Source organism: Acartia tonsa, chromosome 1, assembly GCF_053477335.1.
Source record: "Acartia tonsa isolate MP-2025a chromosome 1, ASM5347733v1, whole genome shotgun sequence".
NCBI lineage: Eukaryota > Metazoa > Arthropoda > Copepoda > Calanoida > Acartiidae > Acartia > Acartia tonsa.
This window is the reverse complement of record NC_137260.1, coordinates 28263344-28284724: the sequence shown is the minus strand read 5'-3', so window position 1 is coordinate 28284724 and position 21381 is coordinate 28263344. Positions and strand designations below refer to the sequence as shown.

The window sequence follows — 21381 nt, the reverse complement described above, 5'->3', positions numbered from 1 at the left end:
TGATTATTCCGTTATGACACTATACAAGTGTTACTATTTGTTTTTCCTATCGTTTCAGAGCTTCGCTTTTATTGATGTTGTCATCCTTGTTTTAGAGTTTTCTTTTAAAAATTCAACAAAAAACATACACAATGCATTTAAAAATATATATTTTATATAGCTGCAATAGGTACAATACACATATAGAAAAATATTTTACTTTATAAATATCAAAATAACTTTAAGGTTGATATAAAATCATTTCCAGTTTCGCTTTGAAACCGATTGATATCCGGTAGATTACAACCGGTTCTCAGCAATACTGAAAAATTATGTGTAGCATCGTATTATATCCAGTTTTCTACAAATATTTTAATGTACAATCATAATATTAAACCTGTTTTGCTAGCACGTGCCTTCGGCATTTCGGGTCTAACAAAACTAGTTTTTATCTTTTATATCCGCGAAAAGCTGTTTATAATAAGATGCGATAAATAACTATTATACTCCTGCTTTCATATTTAAAAGTACTAGACTATTGATTTAATACATTCACATATAACTTACATATATACAAGATATACAAAATTTAAACAAAAATAACTCACATTTTTAGGAGCACTAATACAAAAGGTGAAAATAATTTAAAATAATAGGAAAGAAAACAAATATCAGAGTACATAATTAAATGCAATAAAAAGTAAAAACTACTACAATTGACAAAATATAAAAGTTTTATAAAAAAAACAGATTTAATTTGTTTTTACGTAAATATAGGAAATATGCTGTGGCGGCGAAATAAAGATGTAATCACAATATTTGAATTAATTAAGAAGCACAGATTTTAGAAATAGAAAGACGAGGGAAGTAAGACCAAATGATGCTGGAATTGTTAACACCCAGGAAAGCAACACGCCTAAAAACATATTTAAAATCAGTCCATGATAGGTTTCTTTTATATAAAAGTAACAGAATGTCTATTAGAGTGAAGCGTACCACAAAACCGATATGGTTCTCCTTTACAGTGTAGGAAAGGTATTAAAATATCTTATGACAGGAAAAAACTACAAACTCTAAAAAAGAAATCGCTATTAAAAAGACTCCCTATAACATATTTTAGTATATTTTGATTTATAAACTAAAACAAAAAACTGAGGTCGATTATCCCCTCATCACTCAATTTGATTTGAAATAATTAAAAATATTGACCTGAAAGAACCTTGAAGTTGACATACTTGACTGAATCTTTGAAAGAGCCAGTTTCAACTAAACCTTGCATTAGACCAGCCCCTAAAAATCAAAATAGTGAGGAAGAATTTTGCAAGTGACAAGACATAGTGTCTCTAAAATCAATCATGTGACGTCATAAAAATGAGGGAGATAAAAGGAGATGTTGGAAAGAAAACTCCTTAAAAAAGAGATGGATAATCTTTCATTTTTTGACGTCATATGGCTGATTTTTGAGACACTTTGTCCGGTTACATTTTTAAAAGAAAAGAAACATTTATTTTTATGATTTTTGCAATATCTTGCAATTACATATGCATTAAATTAAAGTTTGCTTATCTCGGGGCTCGGCAGTATTCACAGCCACAAAGGAACGCCAAAAAGGGGATATGCATTACCAATTTTTTTTTAAATATATCATATTATACCATCCGTTCAAACTTGAATTTATTAAATAAAATTATTTAGATTTTATACCCCCAAAACTCCAAATAAAAAAAAGGGTTAAACGTCCTTGCAGCCACATTTAGCCGCAACCACAGCTGCCAAGCCCTGGTTTTAATTACTTAATTTTGAAAATCAATTAATTCAAATATGGGGCCAGACATGTATCAGAGTGCCAAGAGTACTTGGGATACAATGTACATGGATTATTTCCTACAACTTTTCAGTTCGTTGAAACTAACATTTATTAATATAATATATTACTTGATATAATTCCTAATTTTTCATTTTTTACTGCAGTTCATTTTTAAAACTTTAAATACGTTCAAAAATCATAGAACAAAATAGTTTTTCTATAGCAGCCTTGTCCAAATCCATGTCACTATTTTACATCAAAGAACATAAAATCTTAAACTTGAATAAATTAAAATTACCTATAACACCACCAACTTTACAATGAGTTGTTGAGATCATCAAACCTAAAAATTAAATATACTTTTTTAAACATTGAAATAAATAATAACAAGGATAACAAAATCAAAACAAGCAAAGCTCTAAAACGGTTGGACAAGCGAACATTAACACTTGTAGAACTGAATGAATAGAAATAAATGTATCATTATATAAAATAAATATACACAGATTTTGTATTTTTATTGAGTAGAATATTGATATTTCTCAATTATCAAAATAGCACAAATTACATTTAATACTTAAATGCATGGCTCGCCAGACGTGCAAATAAGCCCTGAACTAAAACTAGTTTAAGTAATTAAAAAAATATATTAAATATATCGAGTTTCCATTTAATACATTCACGAGATTTTTTTTAAGTTATAAAACGTCAATTTCCCTGAGGCTGCCGGTGGTTAAAACACGGCGGCCGAGCCTCGCTTAAGAATTGTAAAATTATTGTTACCTGCTGCAGTGAAAACTAAACCCACGAGGGAAGCCACCCATTCAACAGAAAATCCTCTTGAAGGGGTCATTTCACTAATCCCACTTCCTACAGTCCTAAATAAGTCAGAGTTTAATTTTTGGTAACATACCTACTCTACAATTACAACAGAGGTACATTTGTCCGTCTAGCTATATAATCAAAATAAACGGAAGCTGTTAAGCGTTGAAAATTTTCTTTCGTTAAAAAAAGGATTTCAACGATTTAACAATAGATAAATAAAATATATTTTACATTGTATTTATTTATTTTTTAAATTAGGTACTTTATATTGAAGGGTAATTCAAAAATAAAACGAGAAATATACTGACCAATTAATAGCCTATTAATAGTTATATAGTAGCTTCAATACTAAATATGGTTTTTTTTAATCTAAATAAAATAAAATAAAACTTACATGATAACTTTCTTGCCATAGAATAATAAACCCATAGAAATACCAGCGCCTCCCCATAGAGAGATATACCATGGGCTGAAACTTTGACTACTAGACACTACACCTTCCTAAATTATACATCAATATGTCTATATAGATAGAAATATAGACTCTACACATAGAGAGATATACCATGGGCTGAAACTTTGACTACTAGACACTACACCTTCCTAAATTATACATCAATATGTCTATATAGATAGAAATATAGACTCTACACATAGAGAGATATACCAGGAGCTGAAACTTTGACTACTAGATACCATAGACGTCCAAGGGGGGGGGGGGGTAATGGGGCGATTACCCCCCCCCCTAAACGATTTTGGGGGTGCCCCCAAATTTTTTTTCATTTTACCCCCCCAAAATTGTTTGGGGGGGTAAATACCCCCCCCAAAATAAAAAATCTCTAATAAAAAAAATTTTTGCGCGCTTCGCTTGACTAGCGGCTACGCCCCCCAAGAAGCCTCTAGGGGCACTTAAGGTAGAATGGGAAAATTGACCTCCTCCCTTTTTAAATTTGAGTTTCAAAAGAGTAAAAAAAATAGTTTTTGGAGGGAGGGGGGTAAAGACAACCTACCTGAAAAAAGTTTAAAACCTTCCCAGGACCTATAAGAAGCTTCACTGTAAAGAAGAACAATATCGGTTAAGCAGTTAGAGAGATCCTTCGGGACAGACAAAAAACGCTTGCTACTTTATATAATAGGATAGTAAATCAAACTAGCGGCTTCGCCCCTAGCCTCAAGGGGCTTTGCCCCAAATGGTAATTTGAAGAAAAAAAATAAGTATCCCACTAAGGTGCCCCCACTACTTTCTATTTTAAAAAAAATGGGGGGGATTTTTTTTGTTTTTGGGGGGGTTGGGGATGTCCCACCCCCCAAGAATATAGCCTAAAACCACCACAGGACCAGTAGATATATACCCTGAAGAGTAGAATCCGATCGGTTCAGTGGTTACCGAGATCTTAAGGGACGGACAGACAGACAGACGGATGGACAGACAGATAGACGGACAGACAGACAGACATCGTTCTACTTTGTATTATAGATAAAATTTAAATTACCCCCCCCAAAAATTTTACCCCGGGGGTAAATTTTGGGGGGGGTAATCTAAATTTGCCCCTGCCAACAGATTTCGCGCGCCATTTTACCCCCCCCCCCAAAAAAAAAAAACGAATTACCCCCCCCCCCTTAAAAAAATTTTAACCCCCCCCCAAAAAAAAAGCTTGGACGCCCCTGCTAGATACTACACCTTCCTAAAATGTTTTATTACTATGTAAAGATTGCTGCATTAATTTAGTAAATTGAACCATATTTCAAACTTTAGCAGATACATGAATACACCAAAAACAATTTGAACTCAAGGTTCTTTCGCAAAGTTTAAATAGTTATTACGGCTCCAGCCTCCAGGGCTTTCCCATTTCTTTGACGCTTATTTATCAACTACGTTTTTTAACACTTAATTTGAAGTTGCCTATCGAACAATGAATCCCCCCTTATTTTTGAACAAAATTTAAGTAAGCGGGGGTTTTAGATTTGATGCTCCCCCTTTAAAAAAAATATAATATGGTTATTTGAATTGGGCCTTCCCTTTCATTATCTGTCCTACTCGGGTTCAAAAAAAATCTTTTGGATCATGGAAAGAAAACAAAGTCATTCCTAATTAGGACAGAAGTCACTGAAAATTGGTCTAAGGAAGGCTACTTATGTCCTTCATCTAACAAAATCTAACTTAAGGGAGGTGACTTATGTCCTTTGTCTGACAAATTCTTACATTAGGAAGGCTGCTTATGTCCTTCAAGTTGCAAAACTTAGCTTTTCTGTCCTTCACATAGCAAAACCTCACAAAACATAGCATTTCTGTCATTCACATAGCAAATTCTTGCAAAACATAGCAAATTCTTGCAAAACATGGCAAATTCTTGCAAAACATAGCAAATTCTTGCAAAACATAGCATTTATGTCCTTCACATAGCAAATTCTTGCAAAACATAGCAAATTCTTGCAAAACATAGCATTTATGTCCTTCACATAGCAAATTCTTGCAAAACATAGCATTTATGTCCTTCACATAGCAAATTCTTGCAAAACTTAGCATTTATGTCCTTCACATAGCAAATTCTTGCAAAACATAGCAAATTCTTGCAAAACATAGCATTTATGTCCTTCACATAGCAAATTCTTGCAAAACATAGCAAATTCTTACAAAACATAGCATTTATGTCCTTCACATAGCAAATTCTTGCAAAACATAGCAAATTCTTGCAAAACATAGCAAATTCTTGCAAAACATAGCATTTATGTCCTTCACATAGCAAATTCTTGCAAAACATAGCATTTATGTCCTTCACATAGCAAATTCTTGCAAAACATAGCAAATTCTTGCAAAACATAGCATTTATGTCCTTCACATAGCAAATTCTTGCAAAACATAGCAAATTCTTGCAAAACATAGCATTTATGTCCTTCACATAGCAAATTCTTGCAAAACATAGCAAATTCTTGCAAAACATAGCATTTATGTCCTTCACATAGCAAATTCTTGCAAAACATAGCAAATTCTTACAAAACATAGCATTTATGTCCTTCACATAGCAAATTCTTGCAAAACATAGCAAATTCTTGCAAAACATAGCAAATTCTTGCAAAACATAGCAAATTCTTGCAAAACATAGCAAATTCTTGCAAAACATAGCATTTATGTCCTTCACATAGCAAATTCTTGCAAAACATAGCAAATTCTTGCAAAACATAGCATTTATGTCCTTCACATAGCAAATTCTTGCAAAACATAGCAAATTCTTGGAAAACTTAGCATTTTTGTCCTTAACATAGCATTTTGGTCCTTCACATAGCAAAATCTCACAAAACATAGGTTTTTCTGACCTTTTTCTACCAGGAGATCAGAACTAAATCAGAACACACATAACAAGAGTTTTACATAATTTAACTCTGCATAAATTATGATAATTCATTATTATTACCCCTCCCCCCCCCCTATTTAAAATTTACCCCTGCATAAATTATGATAATTCTTTATTATTACCCCTCCCCCCCCCCTATTTAAAATTTACCCCTGCATAAATTATGATAATTTATGCTGAGTTAAATGTACTGTTTGAACTTCTATCTAACAGGATATGAGAACTTAATCAGAACACACATAACAAGAGTGTTTACATAGTACATTCAGATTAACAATTATTCAATTGGCCCCTTTCCAGTCCATCATATGACATGGGAAGGAGGTTGAGGAGCATTTTATGCAGCCTAAATTCCACTATGCTATGCCACTTTTCTTAAAAGGCGTCATAGCTGGCCTCTTTTGTGTCCATCATATGACATGGGAGGTGGTGCCATGTAGGAAAAGTGGCATTGTATTCTTGGGAATTTAGACTGCATAAAATGCTCCTCAACCTCCTTCCCATGTCATATGATGGACTGAAAAGGGGCCAGCTATGACGCCTTTTAGGCCCTAGAATGCAATGCCACTTTTCCTACATGGCACCATAGCTGGCCTCTTTTGTGTCACAACCTCCCAGTTCTCATATCCTGTTAGATAGAAGTTTAAACAGTACATTTAACTCAGCATAAATTATCATAATTTATGCAGGGGTAAATTTTAAATAGGGGGGGGGGGAGGGGTAATAATAAAGAATTATCATAATTTATGCAGGGGTAAATTTTAAATAGGGGGGGGGAGGTGTAATAATAATGAATTATCATAATTTATGCAGAGTTAAATTATGTAAAACTCTTGTTATGTGTGTTCTGATTTAGTTCTGATCTCCTGGTAGAAAAAGGTCAGAAAAACCTATGTTTTGTGAGATTTTGCTATGTGAAGGACCAAAATGCTATGTTAAGGACATAAATGCTAAGTTTTCCAAGAATTTGCTATGTTTTGCAAGAATTTGCTATAAGAAGGACATAAATGCTATGTTTTGCAAGAATTTGCTATGTTTTGCAAGAATTTGCTATGTGAAGGACATAAATGCTATGTTTTGCAAGAATTTGCTATGTTTTGCAAGAATTTGCTATGTTTTGCAAGAATTTGCTATGTTTTGCAAGAATTTGCTATGTAAAGGACAAAAATGCTAAGTTTTGCAAGAATTTGCTATGTTTTGCAAGAATTTGCTATGTGAAGGACATAAATGCTATGTTTTGCAAGAATTTGCTATGTTTTGCAAGAATTTGCTATGTGAAGGACATAAATGCTATGTTTTGCAAGAATTTGCTATGTTTTGCAAGAATTTGCTATGTGAAGGACATAAATGCTATGTTTTGCAAGAATTTGCTATGATTTGCAAGAATTTGCTATGTTTTGCAAGAATTTGCTATGTGAAGGACATAAATGCTATGTTTTGCAAGAATTTGCTATGTGAAGGACAGATAAACTATTTTATGCAAGATTTTGCTATGTGAAGGACCAAAAAGCTAGGTTTTGTGTGGTGAAGGGAGGCTACTTATGTCCTTCATCTTGCAAAATCTTTGTTAAGGGAGACAAGTTATGCCCTTCATCTAACAAATTCTCACATAAGGGAAGCTACTTATGTCCTTCCTAGGAAGGTGACTTCTGTCCTAATTAAGGAATGACTTTGTTTTCTTTCCATGATCCAATCTTTTTTTCAAGTGTTTTAAGTTCATAAGAAGGAGCCGCTTAAAATGACGTCTTACAATACAAATGCCTAATGATAGGCAGTATACAATACATTTTAATTGATGAATGGTAGGTAAGTATGACGTCAGTTTTTATAGGCACTATAAGCTGCTTCCAGGAAGGACTCTTTAGGTGACTCGCCATATTTTACAACATAATGTGACAGTTTGACTATATCAAAGCATTTGACTCTATATTTTTACGAATATTTTTTTATTTTCTATTGACACTGATATTATTAATATAAAAATTATAAATAGATAAGAATAAAAAATAATATTGTTATAGAACTTGATATACCCAGCTTATATACCAACAACATTAATAATTCGAGAGAAAAAAATCACGAAACCTATACGTGATTTGCAGCTGAAAAAGAAATGCTGAAAAGAATCCCCCCCCCCCTCCCCCCCAATATTATCTATTTCGCTTGTGGGCTATACCTTATTCCTGAATAATACCTGAAAAACTAGATTGATAACAACAAATGGACCAATACAGTTAGCAACATCATTTCCTCCGTGTACTAGAGCACTTGTCATTGCTGATATAACTAAACAAAACATCAAATCAATTCGAAATTATAAAAAAAAAGCGCGTGCGCTGCATATTATTTTGTTGGGGTGTTTTGAAGAGTTTTCACGTCACATTTTTGCATGGGGGGGTTAACACCTCCCAACCCATCTCCACGAAACTCTAATCGAACTTGTGTAGAAATTAACGTTATTGTTAAATATTTACTTTGCAAGGGTCTGAAGATTCTGATAATTTCTGGAGGATCTTCCTTGGCAGGTGTCACAGGTACAGATGTTGTGTCCAGCTGCTGGACAGCACCGTCTCCATTCTTTGGATCCAGGTCAATGTTGTGCATCTTATGTTTAGAAGAATGTCCAATTGTCTGAAATAAGTATCTTTAGTTATTATAACTAAATGTTTTTGTTAACTTGTTTTAAAGACAAAAAACAAGTATCTTTGAAATAGAATTAATGTAAATATATTTTAAGCTGAAGGAATTATGTCAAAAGAATTTTAACTTTATATTACATTAAAACTTTCTAATATGAAAAGATTATTCTATTTTCAAGGTAGGGAATTATTTTAAAACAATTTTCATATTATAACTTTTAATTCTTTTATCCATTCATCTATTCGTTCGTACTTGCTTTCTATTAAGTGTTTGATTTTTAATTAAGCCAAAATCGGTTTTAATACATAATAATATATATGGATAAAATAAGAAGTCATTATTTTTTTGGTGTTCAAGGCTTGGTGGTTGGGTGTGTATATGAGTGATTGCGTCTCTGCCAATTTAGAAGGGTGTGTCTTTGTGTCAGACAGATAGATAGACAGACAGACTAACGTATTTTAAAATATTTACCTTTATACTGTGTAGTTTACCCTCTCCACACTGGTTGTTTTGATTTAAAGTTGTCCCATCACAACATTTTTTAGTCAACTTGTCTGCAGCCCATTTTCTTAAGCAAAAAATATTTATTAGATAACTATTACTACCTACCCAGAGATTTAAAGGGTTAAGACAATAGCCCATGATGATTACCCCATATGTAAATTAAAATAAGTGGTTGAAACGTTTGAACACTGAACTTTATAAAGCAACAAATCAAGATTCATTAAAAGTCTCCAAAGATGTTAAGCCAACGAATAAGAAAACGTTATTATATAACTTTGGGGACTAGGGTAATAAAGAGCCCATTGTCCCCTCTCTATCTCTCTGATAACTACCACTAGTTTGATATGATGAATCACCTGACTAAAGAATTCACTTTCTTGGGGTTTATAGGATAAAATTTTTATTCGGATCTACTGCAGTTCACGGTAAAATATTGCTGGTAACGAATATTGCCAAAAATCTATGAATTTTAAAGGCTGCTAGCTGCCAAACGGCTGAACGTATAGATCATGCCACACACTGTTTTAAGCGGCAAAAGAAGGCCTACAAATAATCTGGAGTAGCCATAAATCAATAATGCATAATTATCTCGCAGTGCAGAGAAATGCGCGAAAAAGGCCTATTTTACGCGTTTTTTTCTTCAGTGAAGCTTTCCCTGTGCATAATTGGATCTTGGCTATTCCAGATTATTTGTAGGCCTTCTTATACCGCTTAAAATGGTGTGCGGGTATGATCTGTACGTTCAGCCCTTTGGCAGCTAGCAGCCTTTAATATTCATAGATTTTTAGCAATATTCGTTATCAGCAATATTTTACCGTGAACTGCAGTAGATCCTTTTATTCTACAAGCTCTCCTTACTTATCTCATTATATGTAGATTATTCAAAAAACTTTATTTACTTGGCATGAAAAAATATTGTATATTTTTTATAATTCTATTATAAGCTTTTCTATAATCCTATTTGCAATAAATATCTTTCTACTCTTTACATTCTTTCATTAGTAGTTTGACCAACAGACAAACGGACATATACTGGATGCTTATTGGCATAGGAATCTTCACACAATATTTAGCTGTCTATCTTAAATAGAAGCCGAGAAAATATCAATTCTCCTAAATGTTTCATACGAACAGTTTGAATTATAGAGTAGCTAACTAAAAATTTGTCTTTAGGTAACGAAAACAAAACTCCGAAAAACCAATTACATTATTTAAAAAGTAGCGGGCCTACTGAAACTAAATATGGACACTACCTGACGTCAATTGTAAGTGCGAAGCTGCCTGTCATAGTCTTCAACCTCGGAAAGAGAACAAAAACTGCAAATACAGAGACAAACAAAGAAACCACAAATCCGATGCCTGAAAAAAACAAGAGAATTTTTTAAAAATGATAGATACACTATAACCCAAAGCGCGTGCCTAGGGGATAGGAAGGGGGGCGTGATATTTTTTACTGATTAACATTTGTATGCCATAAGTTATACATTGGGAAGCCTAAGCTCTTTAGTCTTTTAAGGTTGAATTTATGTTAATTGACCTTAAAATTCAATCACGTTCCTGCTCTCATCATATAAATAAAAATGCTTATAAAATATACAAAATTCGGTGTGTTAAGGAAACCCTCCACACCCCTAAAAACCTAATATATGTATGAAAAATTAATAGTAGAGTATACCAAAATAAACAAACTCAATTTATTTTCATTGTAACATGTAACAGCAACAGGAAACACATCAGTTAACTTCCTTACGTGAAATAATTCACAGAAATGCAAAAAAAACTATATGTATGGTATTTTAAAATAAAAGAATAAAGGGGGGAAAAGCAATATGTAACTCAATCTACGGGCCATTGCGTCAGATATAGAAACACAACCAAGTCGCTGCAAAAGTGAGCAATTTGCTATCAGATGAAAAAAGATCCCCACCACTTGGACCAGGTAGTTGTCTGGATTATACATCTATACATATACATTTATTTGTGGTACTATAGTTTTTTAGCAGTTGGGCTGGTAAATATATCCAATATTTAAAGTAGGATGGTTTTCACTTTGTGAAACTTAAGATTTCAAAAACTACTTAACTGATTGAGTTCTCTTTTTTGAGGAAAAATCTACATAGGTTTCGGGGTGATCTAAGGCTAATTTTAACCCCTTTTTTCCCATTTGAATAAAAAAGCCTCTAGGTGCTAAAGGCGCATCCGCTATTATTTTGAAAAGAGATGGCACAAAATTCTTATAATGTATAAAATTGTCATACAGAAAATAAAAAAAAATTACTTACCACAAATGAGAAGTTTTTCATTCTCCACAGCAACAATACCATTTCTAAAGTTTTAAACATGCAATTTTTATAAGAATAATTGTACCATTTATCCCGCATAAACCATAGAGAACAATTATTTAGATTAGTGTCTCTTTGCTTCGCTGTTTGATCTTTGTCCGTAAGTCTGGTGAGCATTCACAATAGAAAAATTTAAAAAAGCAAAACACACTACATTCTTTATTTTTTCAAATGTTTTTTTATTTGTTCCATTATATGTAGTATAGTTGTCGTAACCTCTTTTCGAGGAAGCTTTGTGTTTATCAAGTTCGAAATTAATTCCTTATCATTATCCTAATACTAAGCGCAAATGTCGTCTTTTTTGGCTTTCCTTTCATAATGTGACGCGGCATGGATTGTTTATATTTTTTGATGCGCACGTTCGTTACTTTTGAATGAGATATGAGTGTGTGAAGATTTCGGAGAACAAAATTGGGCCTATCAGTGGTCTCATAGTGTGTGAACGACCCTAGTATACCAGGGATTTGAAACCATAAGAACTTCAGGTAGAATTTGTTATTTTTATTAAGAAGAATGGTGTATAGGACGATTATATGTAGTTTTAAAAAAAGGCTTTAGCCAGCTAAACATGAAACTTAATAATGATTAATATATGTTTTAGTATTTTTTATGTGCCTTTATTTTTGCATTTAACAATGATTTATTAAACCAAATAATTTTCCTTTAAAGCCAAAGTTTCCAAAGATTCTTAACCGTAGAGAAAAATGATTTTTAAAAAGCAATTAAGATTACGTGGTTATAAATAACTGGAATTATGAACTAATTGATTTTGTAATTTCAGGACTTTGAAATAATTTCATCAATAAATCTATATTCAAACCTGCTGTTGAAACTTGATGGTTCCTGGTATTGGGGGTTTGTATGTTCGCCAACAGATCTCGAGAACTTCCCGCTAATTCGGAAGTCATACTCAACCAAAGTGTCATGGTTGAGACAATAGTATATGAACAAGTTTAGCAATTTTGATGAAAAATAGTAATAATTTTTAAACTGTATTTATCATATTATAATGTGATTGCCTGAACTATTTACCGTTAAAATAGACATAAAAAAAGTATGTCTAAATAAGATATGTAAATGAGTGATCATGTTTCTCCACAATTATTAAAATAAAACAATAGAGAGGGGACCCTGTGCCGACTTTCAATTGTGTCTTTGAATAACAGCCAATAAAGAAGGAAATATTAACACAGCAAAGACGCTACTGAAGATCAAAAAGCAATTTGCTAGCAGATGAAAAGGTCCCCAACACTGGATCCATGTAGTAGTCTCGATTATACATCTATACTTATAGATTTATTCCACAACTATTATTACCAAAATAATTTTTTTTTACTCCAATAACTAAACATCGTCTCTTTTATAATTATTTAATTAATAGATAATAAACCATTGCATTTATTCCTGAATATATGAAAAGCTTTGTTGGTCTGTAATAACACAAATGCTACAGGAATACCTAAAACAAGGATAATTATATCCACAAGAGGCATAGCTACATAGTTTTTGAGTAAAATATAATTAAAGTTAATAACAAAGTAATAGTTAAGAATTGAGAAAACTAGTTACAAAACATAAATAAATTACTAGAGAACTTACAAAATAACCGTATTATATAACCAAAAACTTTCTAAATTTTAATAGTTATTTCTTTCATCGTATTATAAACAGCGTTCCGCGGATATAGAATGTACAATTATAAGATTAAAACTAGTTTTTTTAGTCCCTAGGTGCCGAAGGCACGGGCTAAAAAACTGGTTTTAATCTTATTATTGTACATTTTTATATTCGTAGAATTCTGGATATAATACGATGCTAGACATAGTTTTTTTTTCGTATGGAAGAAACCGGTTCCTATCCACCGGATTCGAATGAAAATTAGAAAAGCAATTCTAAAATTTAATGATTCAAAGAGGCTGAAACAAGATCTGCATAATAAAATAAAGACCAAATGTTCGAAAAAGCAAGAAATTCAAATGAGTTTAATGCAGAAATGAATTTAAAAATTTGTTGAAACAAATGGAAACTTCAAGATAGACGGCTGATTTTTTGTGAAGATTTTCAATAGGAATGGGCATCCAGTATATAATTTACTTTTTCCGTCGGTCTGTCAGTTATTCCTCAAAAAATTAGTCAATAGAAATCTAAACATTTTGAAATAAATTATAGAGATTTCGTGATTTTTTTCCGCGAATATACTTATATTCTTGATTTTATCAAATGCTATTTAAGTCTCCTTGTCGGTATTCCTATCCATAGTTTTTTTTGTACATCTTTACTTATGGATGTTGTCATCCTTGTTTTTATCTCTACAGATAATTAATCTAATAATACCTATCGAAAATCCTGTGAGAATAGCAAAAACAAATCTGTTTTTCCCAACAAACGGAGACTCAGACCTGAAAAATAATTAAATTAGTGACAAAGTTTTCTTGGATATATTGATAAAAACAAGGATGACAACATCCATAAGTAGTGAAACTTTGGAATTAAAAAAATAAGAATAGCGTAGCAAATGAAAGAAAATCTAATGTTTACTAAAAAGATCAGGGGTTTACCTTTAATAACAGCTAAGAAAATTTAAAAAAAAAACATTTCCTATAGACAGGCAGACAATCCTCTAGAGAATTTTAGATAGACTGACCGATGAAAAGAAATATAGAGTAGATGCTATACAATCAGGAAAATCTTTAACCGAAAAAATCAACCGTCTATCTGGAATAGTAGCGGAGTAAATCCAATTTTTCCGTCAGGACATTACCGACGCGATAGACTGACGGACCATGTAAATTAAATACTTGACGCTCATTGGTATAGGGTTTATTCTCAAAATTTTTTTGCTATCTAAATTCAATTGCAGATGATAATTCACTTTTCCCCATTTCTATAATACAAAGTAGAACGATGTAAAAAAAAAATCCCCCCCCCCCCTCATATAAAAAACCTTTTTTAAAAATTTATCTTTTAAATCTAAAATACGAAAAATTAGTTTGATCCAACCTCTTAGGGCATAGCCCCTAGAGGCTAGGGGCGAATCCGCTAGTATAATTATAAAAAAGTTTCATTTCTAATAAAACTTATCATAATTTTTAACACTTAGGTCCCCTTTCTAACTTAATTAGGGAAGAAGCCCTTAACTTTGAAAATTCAGACAAGCTACACCTTTAAGAACCCATTTCTATGTTTTTAAAAATCAAAATTTACCTGATACAGTATTTATAAAGTGGATAATATAGAAGAGCAGTGCCGACCAAAGCTATAAGTACAGACACGAGTAGCATATAAACTATCTGGACTAATTCTTCACTATTCGCTATTCCATCGGATCCTAAATAAGAATTAATTGTTTTATAATAGTTATTTGTCGCATCACTTTCCGCATATATTCAAATAAAAATTGTTAAGATTAAAACCAGTTTTGTTAAAAAACTTATTTCTTTATACGAAAGGATAGGAGGTAGATTTTAAATCATTTTCAGTTTTTGAAAAAGAGAAAAAAAGGAAGAAATGAGATTTGAAATATAAATGTTATGTATGTCAATTTTTTAAGATGCTAAATGAAATCTTATTACCTTTAGCTGTAACAGTAAAGCCGAGAAGACCAAAAATAATACAATGGGTTCCAGCTACTGGCCAGGAGAAAAATGAGGCGATAAGCTGCCATATTCCACTACCTTCAATTTCATTATAAATTTTATGGATTTAGAAATACTATTTTGCTTTTTAAAACATTTTTTGATATCAAACAGTTTGACGCTCTGTGAGGTTTTGTTCTGCCGGACTTCGATGACCCAAAAATACTTTTTTTCCGTAAAAACTACAATCAGGCGTTGGTGAGAAAGCTGTGTTATTGGTTGTAATGTGGCAAAATGCGGGATTTAATAAATATTTTTTTTTGTATAAAACTAAAGAAAAAGTGAATTGTTCAATTGAAAACTAAATTGTTATTGACAAGAAAGTAGATGCTGAGTAGATGATTGTAGCCCACATATTTTACTTATTTTATTAAGCTGCATAAAAACTTTAAAAGAGAACTTTATTATTTTAGTAATTGAAAAATTTAATATTGAAATTAATAACAGATAAAATTTATTGTAAGGAAATGTCAAGTAGTTTGGAACCAAAACGATTTTTTTTTCGAGAATTTGCAAAAGAATTTATTTTACTTTTAAATCTTCATAAAGCATACAAAAAGAATGTATACTGATATTTATATTTTTAGATATTATTATTGTGTCTACATATATTTGTCAAAATGCGATTGCACTTGAAAATCAAATTACAGCGTTGTGAATATTCTGAAAATTATTCAATTAAAAAGTGAAACAATATACAAGTCATCCATAAATTATCTTTCTATCATTTCAATCTACTTTTATTATGCCATATCTATCTATTTTCTTTTCCTGGCTTAAGTTTATAGGGGGACATTTTTTCTAGGGGCGATATCTCTAAGGAGAATGGTGGCACTCACTTCGCCAAAATAATAATAACCATTCCCAGGACTTATGAGAAGCTTCACTGTAAAGGAAAACTATATCAGTTCAGTGGTTAGCGAGATAATTCGGTAAATACAGACAGACACACACACAAACACACACAGAGACATACTGTTACTTTTATATAAGGATCAACCTACCTAGCATGACAGACATGCATCCAATGACGAGTAGTTTCTCATCATACAGCAAGTGATCCGCTTGTACCTGGCCGTTCCAGCCTGCCTCCGTCATCTCACTGTCACGGTAAGGCGTATCAAGTTAATTGTTGAAAAGTTGTGATCAAAAACTGAATTTTAGCAATTGAGAACAATTGATTAGTCTTAAATTCTACCATTTGAAAAATACCCCAAACTAAGTTCTTCGACCTAATCGTTCTTGTGTGAGAACTTTCAAGTAAGTTTTTTTTTTTGGGGGGGGGGGGGGTAAATAATCAATAAGAAGGTAATTTAGCTCTTTTAGAGGTTGAGGGGGGGCCGGGGGGAAGTAAAATATAGTACATTTTAAGAAAATTTTTAAGGATATTTCCCCCATATTACTTCCTCCCTACACTTCTTTTATATGAAATTTTTTGGAAGTAAACATATATTTTTTGAATATCTAGTTATGCCTTGTCCAGTTAGCAATTATGGCTGTCTTGTTTGATCTGTATGCATCCATATTTACTATTCCATTAACAACCTTCTTTATAACATCTCCAGACAACAGTGTAGCACCTACATTGGTATTACAACCATATTCATTATTACAAGGACGTTCAAGCTTTTTCTTTTGGGTGGGTTTTGGGTGTATCTATGAAATGAGTTTACTTTTCTTTTACTTTTTAATTCTATTTTTAAGGAGGGGTGTGATTTATTGAATGTTATTGGTAAACTCAAAATTTGCATAATCTTATTTTCAAAGGAAAAATATTTGCAAAGCATATAGCAAAACTCAATTTAGAGAATAACATTTTGTGTCCCTTTTCAACTAAATTTTTTACATATACATAATCTTTTCCTTAAACAACATTTATAACAGCATTCTTTATAACATTTATAATTCCAAACAAAAAATAAAAGAAATTTATCACAAATTACTTGAATGCAGGATACCCAATACAGGCAATGACATACTTACATTTTAAAGACTTGATCATAGAGATACTTTGATTATTGTTGACAAAAAGTTAAAAATTAACATGATTTAAATGGTCATACAGTATTGATTAGAGAGTCGCTAAACTTTCAAAAGTTTACCTAATTTTTGTACAATTCTAACATGCCTAAATTAAAAATCACAGCTATCTTTAAAGAACATACGGACGGAAGGACCTCCCTTAATTATAGAAAAGCTTCTCTTAAAAGAATAATTCTTTTACTTACCTATAGTTTCCATGAGTCCTCCAAGAAAATAAACCCATCCCAGAGAAATAGTACCAGCACCTGAAACACATTTTCAAATAAATAGTTTACAATTAATAATAGGGAGGGTGAAGACAATGGGAGGTTTTTAAATACACAATAAAACTTCTCCCATTAATTTATAACAACATTTTAAATAGTAAGGAAAGTTTATTTTATCATCAATTGACCTATCCCAGATAAGAAATATGTTCACATGTGTTTATCAAATATTGAAAACAAAAACTCCCTCGTTACTTTAAACCTATCCCTATATCTCTGAAAGATCTATAGAATTAGACCTATGTTTACATGTGTAATATCATATTCTGAATGATTTATTTTTCCATTGAACCTATCCTTATATCCCTGAAAGATGTATAGACCTTTGTTTACATGTGTAATATCATATTCTGAATGATATCTCTGCTGAACTTTAAGATAAGATTAGATTAATTCAAGGGTAAAAGAATTAAAGTATTATTTCACACACATAGTTTATATCTAGAAAAGGCCCATTGTTACAATATGTAATCTTGTAAAAACCAGTAAAAATGGCTGAAAACTGGATAACATTGGTAGAATTCATCACTGTAATTTGTGTTGGATAAATAATTGAAATAAAAGCTGTTGTAAAAGCAAATGCAAATGTTACTTCAATAAATAGAATACTTACCCACTGAGGTACCCCATGAATTGGCTGAATCATTTGCTCCAACCGCAAAACTCAAGATAAATGAAATTACAACACCTTCAATCAGATAAAATAAAAGATTAATTTTCATAAAACTTACGACTTTTGAATTTTAAAAGGTAATGTTCCCTGCAGAAGAGTCCTCCAAAAAAGCAAAGATACCCCCCTCCCCACCCTTCTTTATTTTGAAATCACTTTAAAATGGGGAGGAAAGGGTAGTCTGAAGTGACTTAACTATGTGTTACTATCATGTACCCAATAAAACCTAACCTTATAAGGTAAAAAATACGAAAAACTACCCCCCTCCCTCATTTTTAATTTATTAAAATGTTTTTAAAAGTTTGTGAAGTAATTTTCTTTTAGAAAGACTTTTTTAATTGTATAGTAGATTTTCAATTTGCGAAGTTATGCCAATATTAGTCCATCTCGGTGGAATATACGTTAGAAATTTAATTAATCACAAATACAAATGAAGTACCTGCAACCAACATCTGGAGACCAAAATTATTATGAAAATAATAAAGCACAAGGCTCCAAACTTCATCCTGTGGGAAAAAACTTCCCTCCATTTTAAATTAACAAATAATCCTTTTCTGAAAATACTCTTTATACCTTTTATATGCTCTCTTTTATGCTCACATTCCATTTAAAAAAACTAAAAATGCATGTATGTTTTTCCTAAAAAAAATTCTAAAATATTTATTTTTCACTTTTCACAATATCTAATTGCAGTAGTTTACCTTATAAAACATTTGGGTCAAAAAGCGTTTTTGTTGCTTATTATATAAATAGGTATAGAAGTAAAGCTATGACAACAAATTATATAAAAAAATTGGCCAATTTGATCGTCCGTTTAAGGGAAGCTTGGTATATTTTTACAAGTGGGTTTTAAAGCAAATTCTATGCACCTCTATTGACAAGCCTAGGATAAAGACGCTAGTAATTTGATACAATAACAGTGCCAAAACACCTTTACTTAAACACCTTTTGAATGAAAGTAAAAAGCAACACTTTTTATTTCATTTATGAATGTAATACTTTTCATTAGGTTTGGGCAGGATATCCGGCAATATAATCTTTTATATTTTCAAACAAAAATCCCTGCTTTTTAAAATTTTAAATAAATTTAAATTTTTAGCTCTAATTTTCTTATTTTTGAAGCTAGAAGAACATTTTTTTCAGAAATTTTTTTATCTTTATGTAAATTTTATATGAGAAACCTCAAAATTTGATTTTTGGCGGCGGCAGCTGTACTTAGTAGCTGCCAGCCGCCACAACTAGCGGTCAATGAGTAAACGGCGGCGGAATTTAATGAAATTTTATATGACATGAAGACTAACACTAAGCTAAAAGCTTAAGTTTAAAATTTGAATTAAAAAATTGCAGTCACTTTATGGAGACCTGGAGGTTCAGGGCCTGCAGGATTATGCCTAGAACTTGAAATTGACTTGAACACCTATATTTTATATGAGGATGTACTCTTTTAGGATATTTTAGTATTTGGTAACATGAAATGTTTTGTTTAGGCCAAAAAATATTTTTACCTGAATGACCATGTTAGGTTTGCTGGAATCTTGTGCACGCCAGGAAGGAGGTATTAAAAAATTCCAACTCTCAGTTATATGTCATACCCATATTTCAAAAGTCACCTTTCATACACATAAAATGAGTTAGAAAAAACTGGGGGGGAGGGTGTGTTCAACGCCCCCCCCCCCCCAACTCTTAATGGTTAATATTACAGATTGACGGTAGTAATAGTTCATTAGATTAATCGCTCAGAAGAAAGATCAACTTATTAGTTACTTAATTTTAAATTTTTATCTTTATTTTATATAATAAAACACCAGTTTATGAAGAATTTTTTTTGCTACTTCAATATCCAGTTATTCGGCCGGATACCGGATATCCGGCATTTGAAATCGGCATTTGGTATCCGGTCAAAAAATTATCCGGCCCAACTCGACTTTTAATGTTATTTAACACTGTACAAAAATCAAAACTTAGAGAGAGCTAGGGGACAATGGGCTGTTTATTGCACTAGTCCCTAAAGTTTTATCATAACGCTTGCTTATTCGTTGGCCTTACAACTTTGGAAACTTTATATAGGTTGTTCATATTGTTGAATGTTTAAACGTTTCAACCACTAATTTTAATCTATTTTAAGGGGTAATTTTGTTTGTAATCATTGGAGATGTACTTCAATTTATGGGCCATTGTCTTAGCCCTTTAGATCCCTAATAAAAACTACATTATTTTCCACAGTTGTTCATTAACATTTGTAATTTTATTTTCACCTTGAAAAATAAAATGGAGATACTCATTGGCAATAAAAATCTTCAGGAAAAAATCCTAGTCTGTCATAGTAGTTTACGAATGGACAGTTAAAGTGATTCATAGAGCAGACTCAATGCAAAATATCGGACATTTAATTTTTATAGCTGCCGTGAAAATAGGGTTTCATCTTTGACCTAGCTGACAGGCACATAACAGACGAATGCCATAGAGTAGCTATGCTACAAAAAAGGAGTTGAATATTGATTGAATAAATAGGAGCTAGTGTAGACAATAAACTTATAAATATGATCCAAGACAATTAATATGGGTGAATATTTGTCTCTCTACCTTTCCTACTTATACCTACTTTACTAATTATTTAGTTAATTAATTATATATATAAAAAACTATGTCTGTATTAATATAATACAAAATAGAACCAACATCTTCAACAAAATTAAAAGAAACAGTACTGACCAACGTTAAGGTAAGGTTTAGTTTAAACCTTTTAAATTAGATATTAGCGGTTATGCCCCTAGAGGCCTCTAAAGGAACTTGAGAGGGAGATAAAGTCAACCACCCACTTTAAACTATAATTTTAAAATAAATATAAGTTTGGTAATTTTTTAGGGCATTTTCTTTTAAGAGGGTGGAGGTGTTCCCCCCAAAAATAGTTATTAATCTTTCCTGGACCTATATGAATTTTCACTGAAAAGGAGGACCTAATAGGTTAAGCACAAAGCATAATTCTTAGCTACACACAGACAGACATCCTGTTACTTTATAATTAGGATATGTCAACAATACTTAAGTAACTTAAATAATAATTTACACTGAAATAAGAATGGGTCATTGACTAGCTTAACACAACATTGCATCATTTTTTAAAAAATCTCGAACGTTTATTAATTCTTTTTCTGTACTATTGTTAAAAAAAATTTTAAAATTTTTCTTTGAATAATTCACTATAATTTTAATTAAATTTCCTAATATGAATATGAGTCACATTTAAATGAAGAAATGTTTAGATTTCAAATCTCTACTCACATCTCCGTTGGTGTGTTAGAGAATACTAACTTTGT

At 31.7% G+C, this 21381-nt stretch overlaps 1 protein-coding gene across 1 annotated transcript; it reads right to left on the bottom strand.

Annotated features, from left to right (window-relative positions):
- Positions 1-132: 132 nt before the first annotated feature.
- Positions 133-18651, bottom strand: LOC145316617 (putative phosphate permease HI_1604). Its single transcript, XM_080157262.1, has 19 exons — positions 18504-18651; positions 18008-18082; positions 17314-17373; positions 16560-16665; positions 16090-16187; positions 15023-15124; positions 14655-14778; positions 13785-13849; positions 12857-12909; positions 11391-11436; positions 10362-10467; positions 9076-9172; positions 8439-8595; positions 8159-8250; positions 3006-3112; positions 2570-2664; positions 2085-2129; positions 1189-1269; positions 133-895 (listed from the first exon to the last, which is right to left on the bottom strand). The coding sequence occupies exons 1-19, from the start codon at positions 18592-18594 to the stop codon at positions 804-806; spliced, it is 1692 nt and encodes a 563-aa protein (XP_080013388.1). The 5' UTR covers positions 18595-18651; the 3' UTR covers positions 133-803.
- Between the last annotated feature and the right edge of the window lie 2730 nt (positions 18652-21381).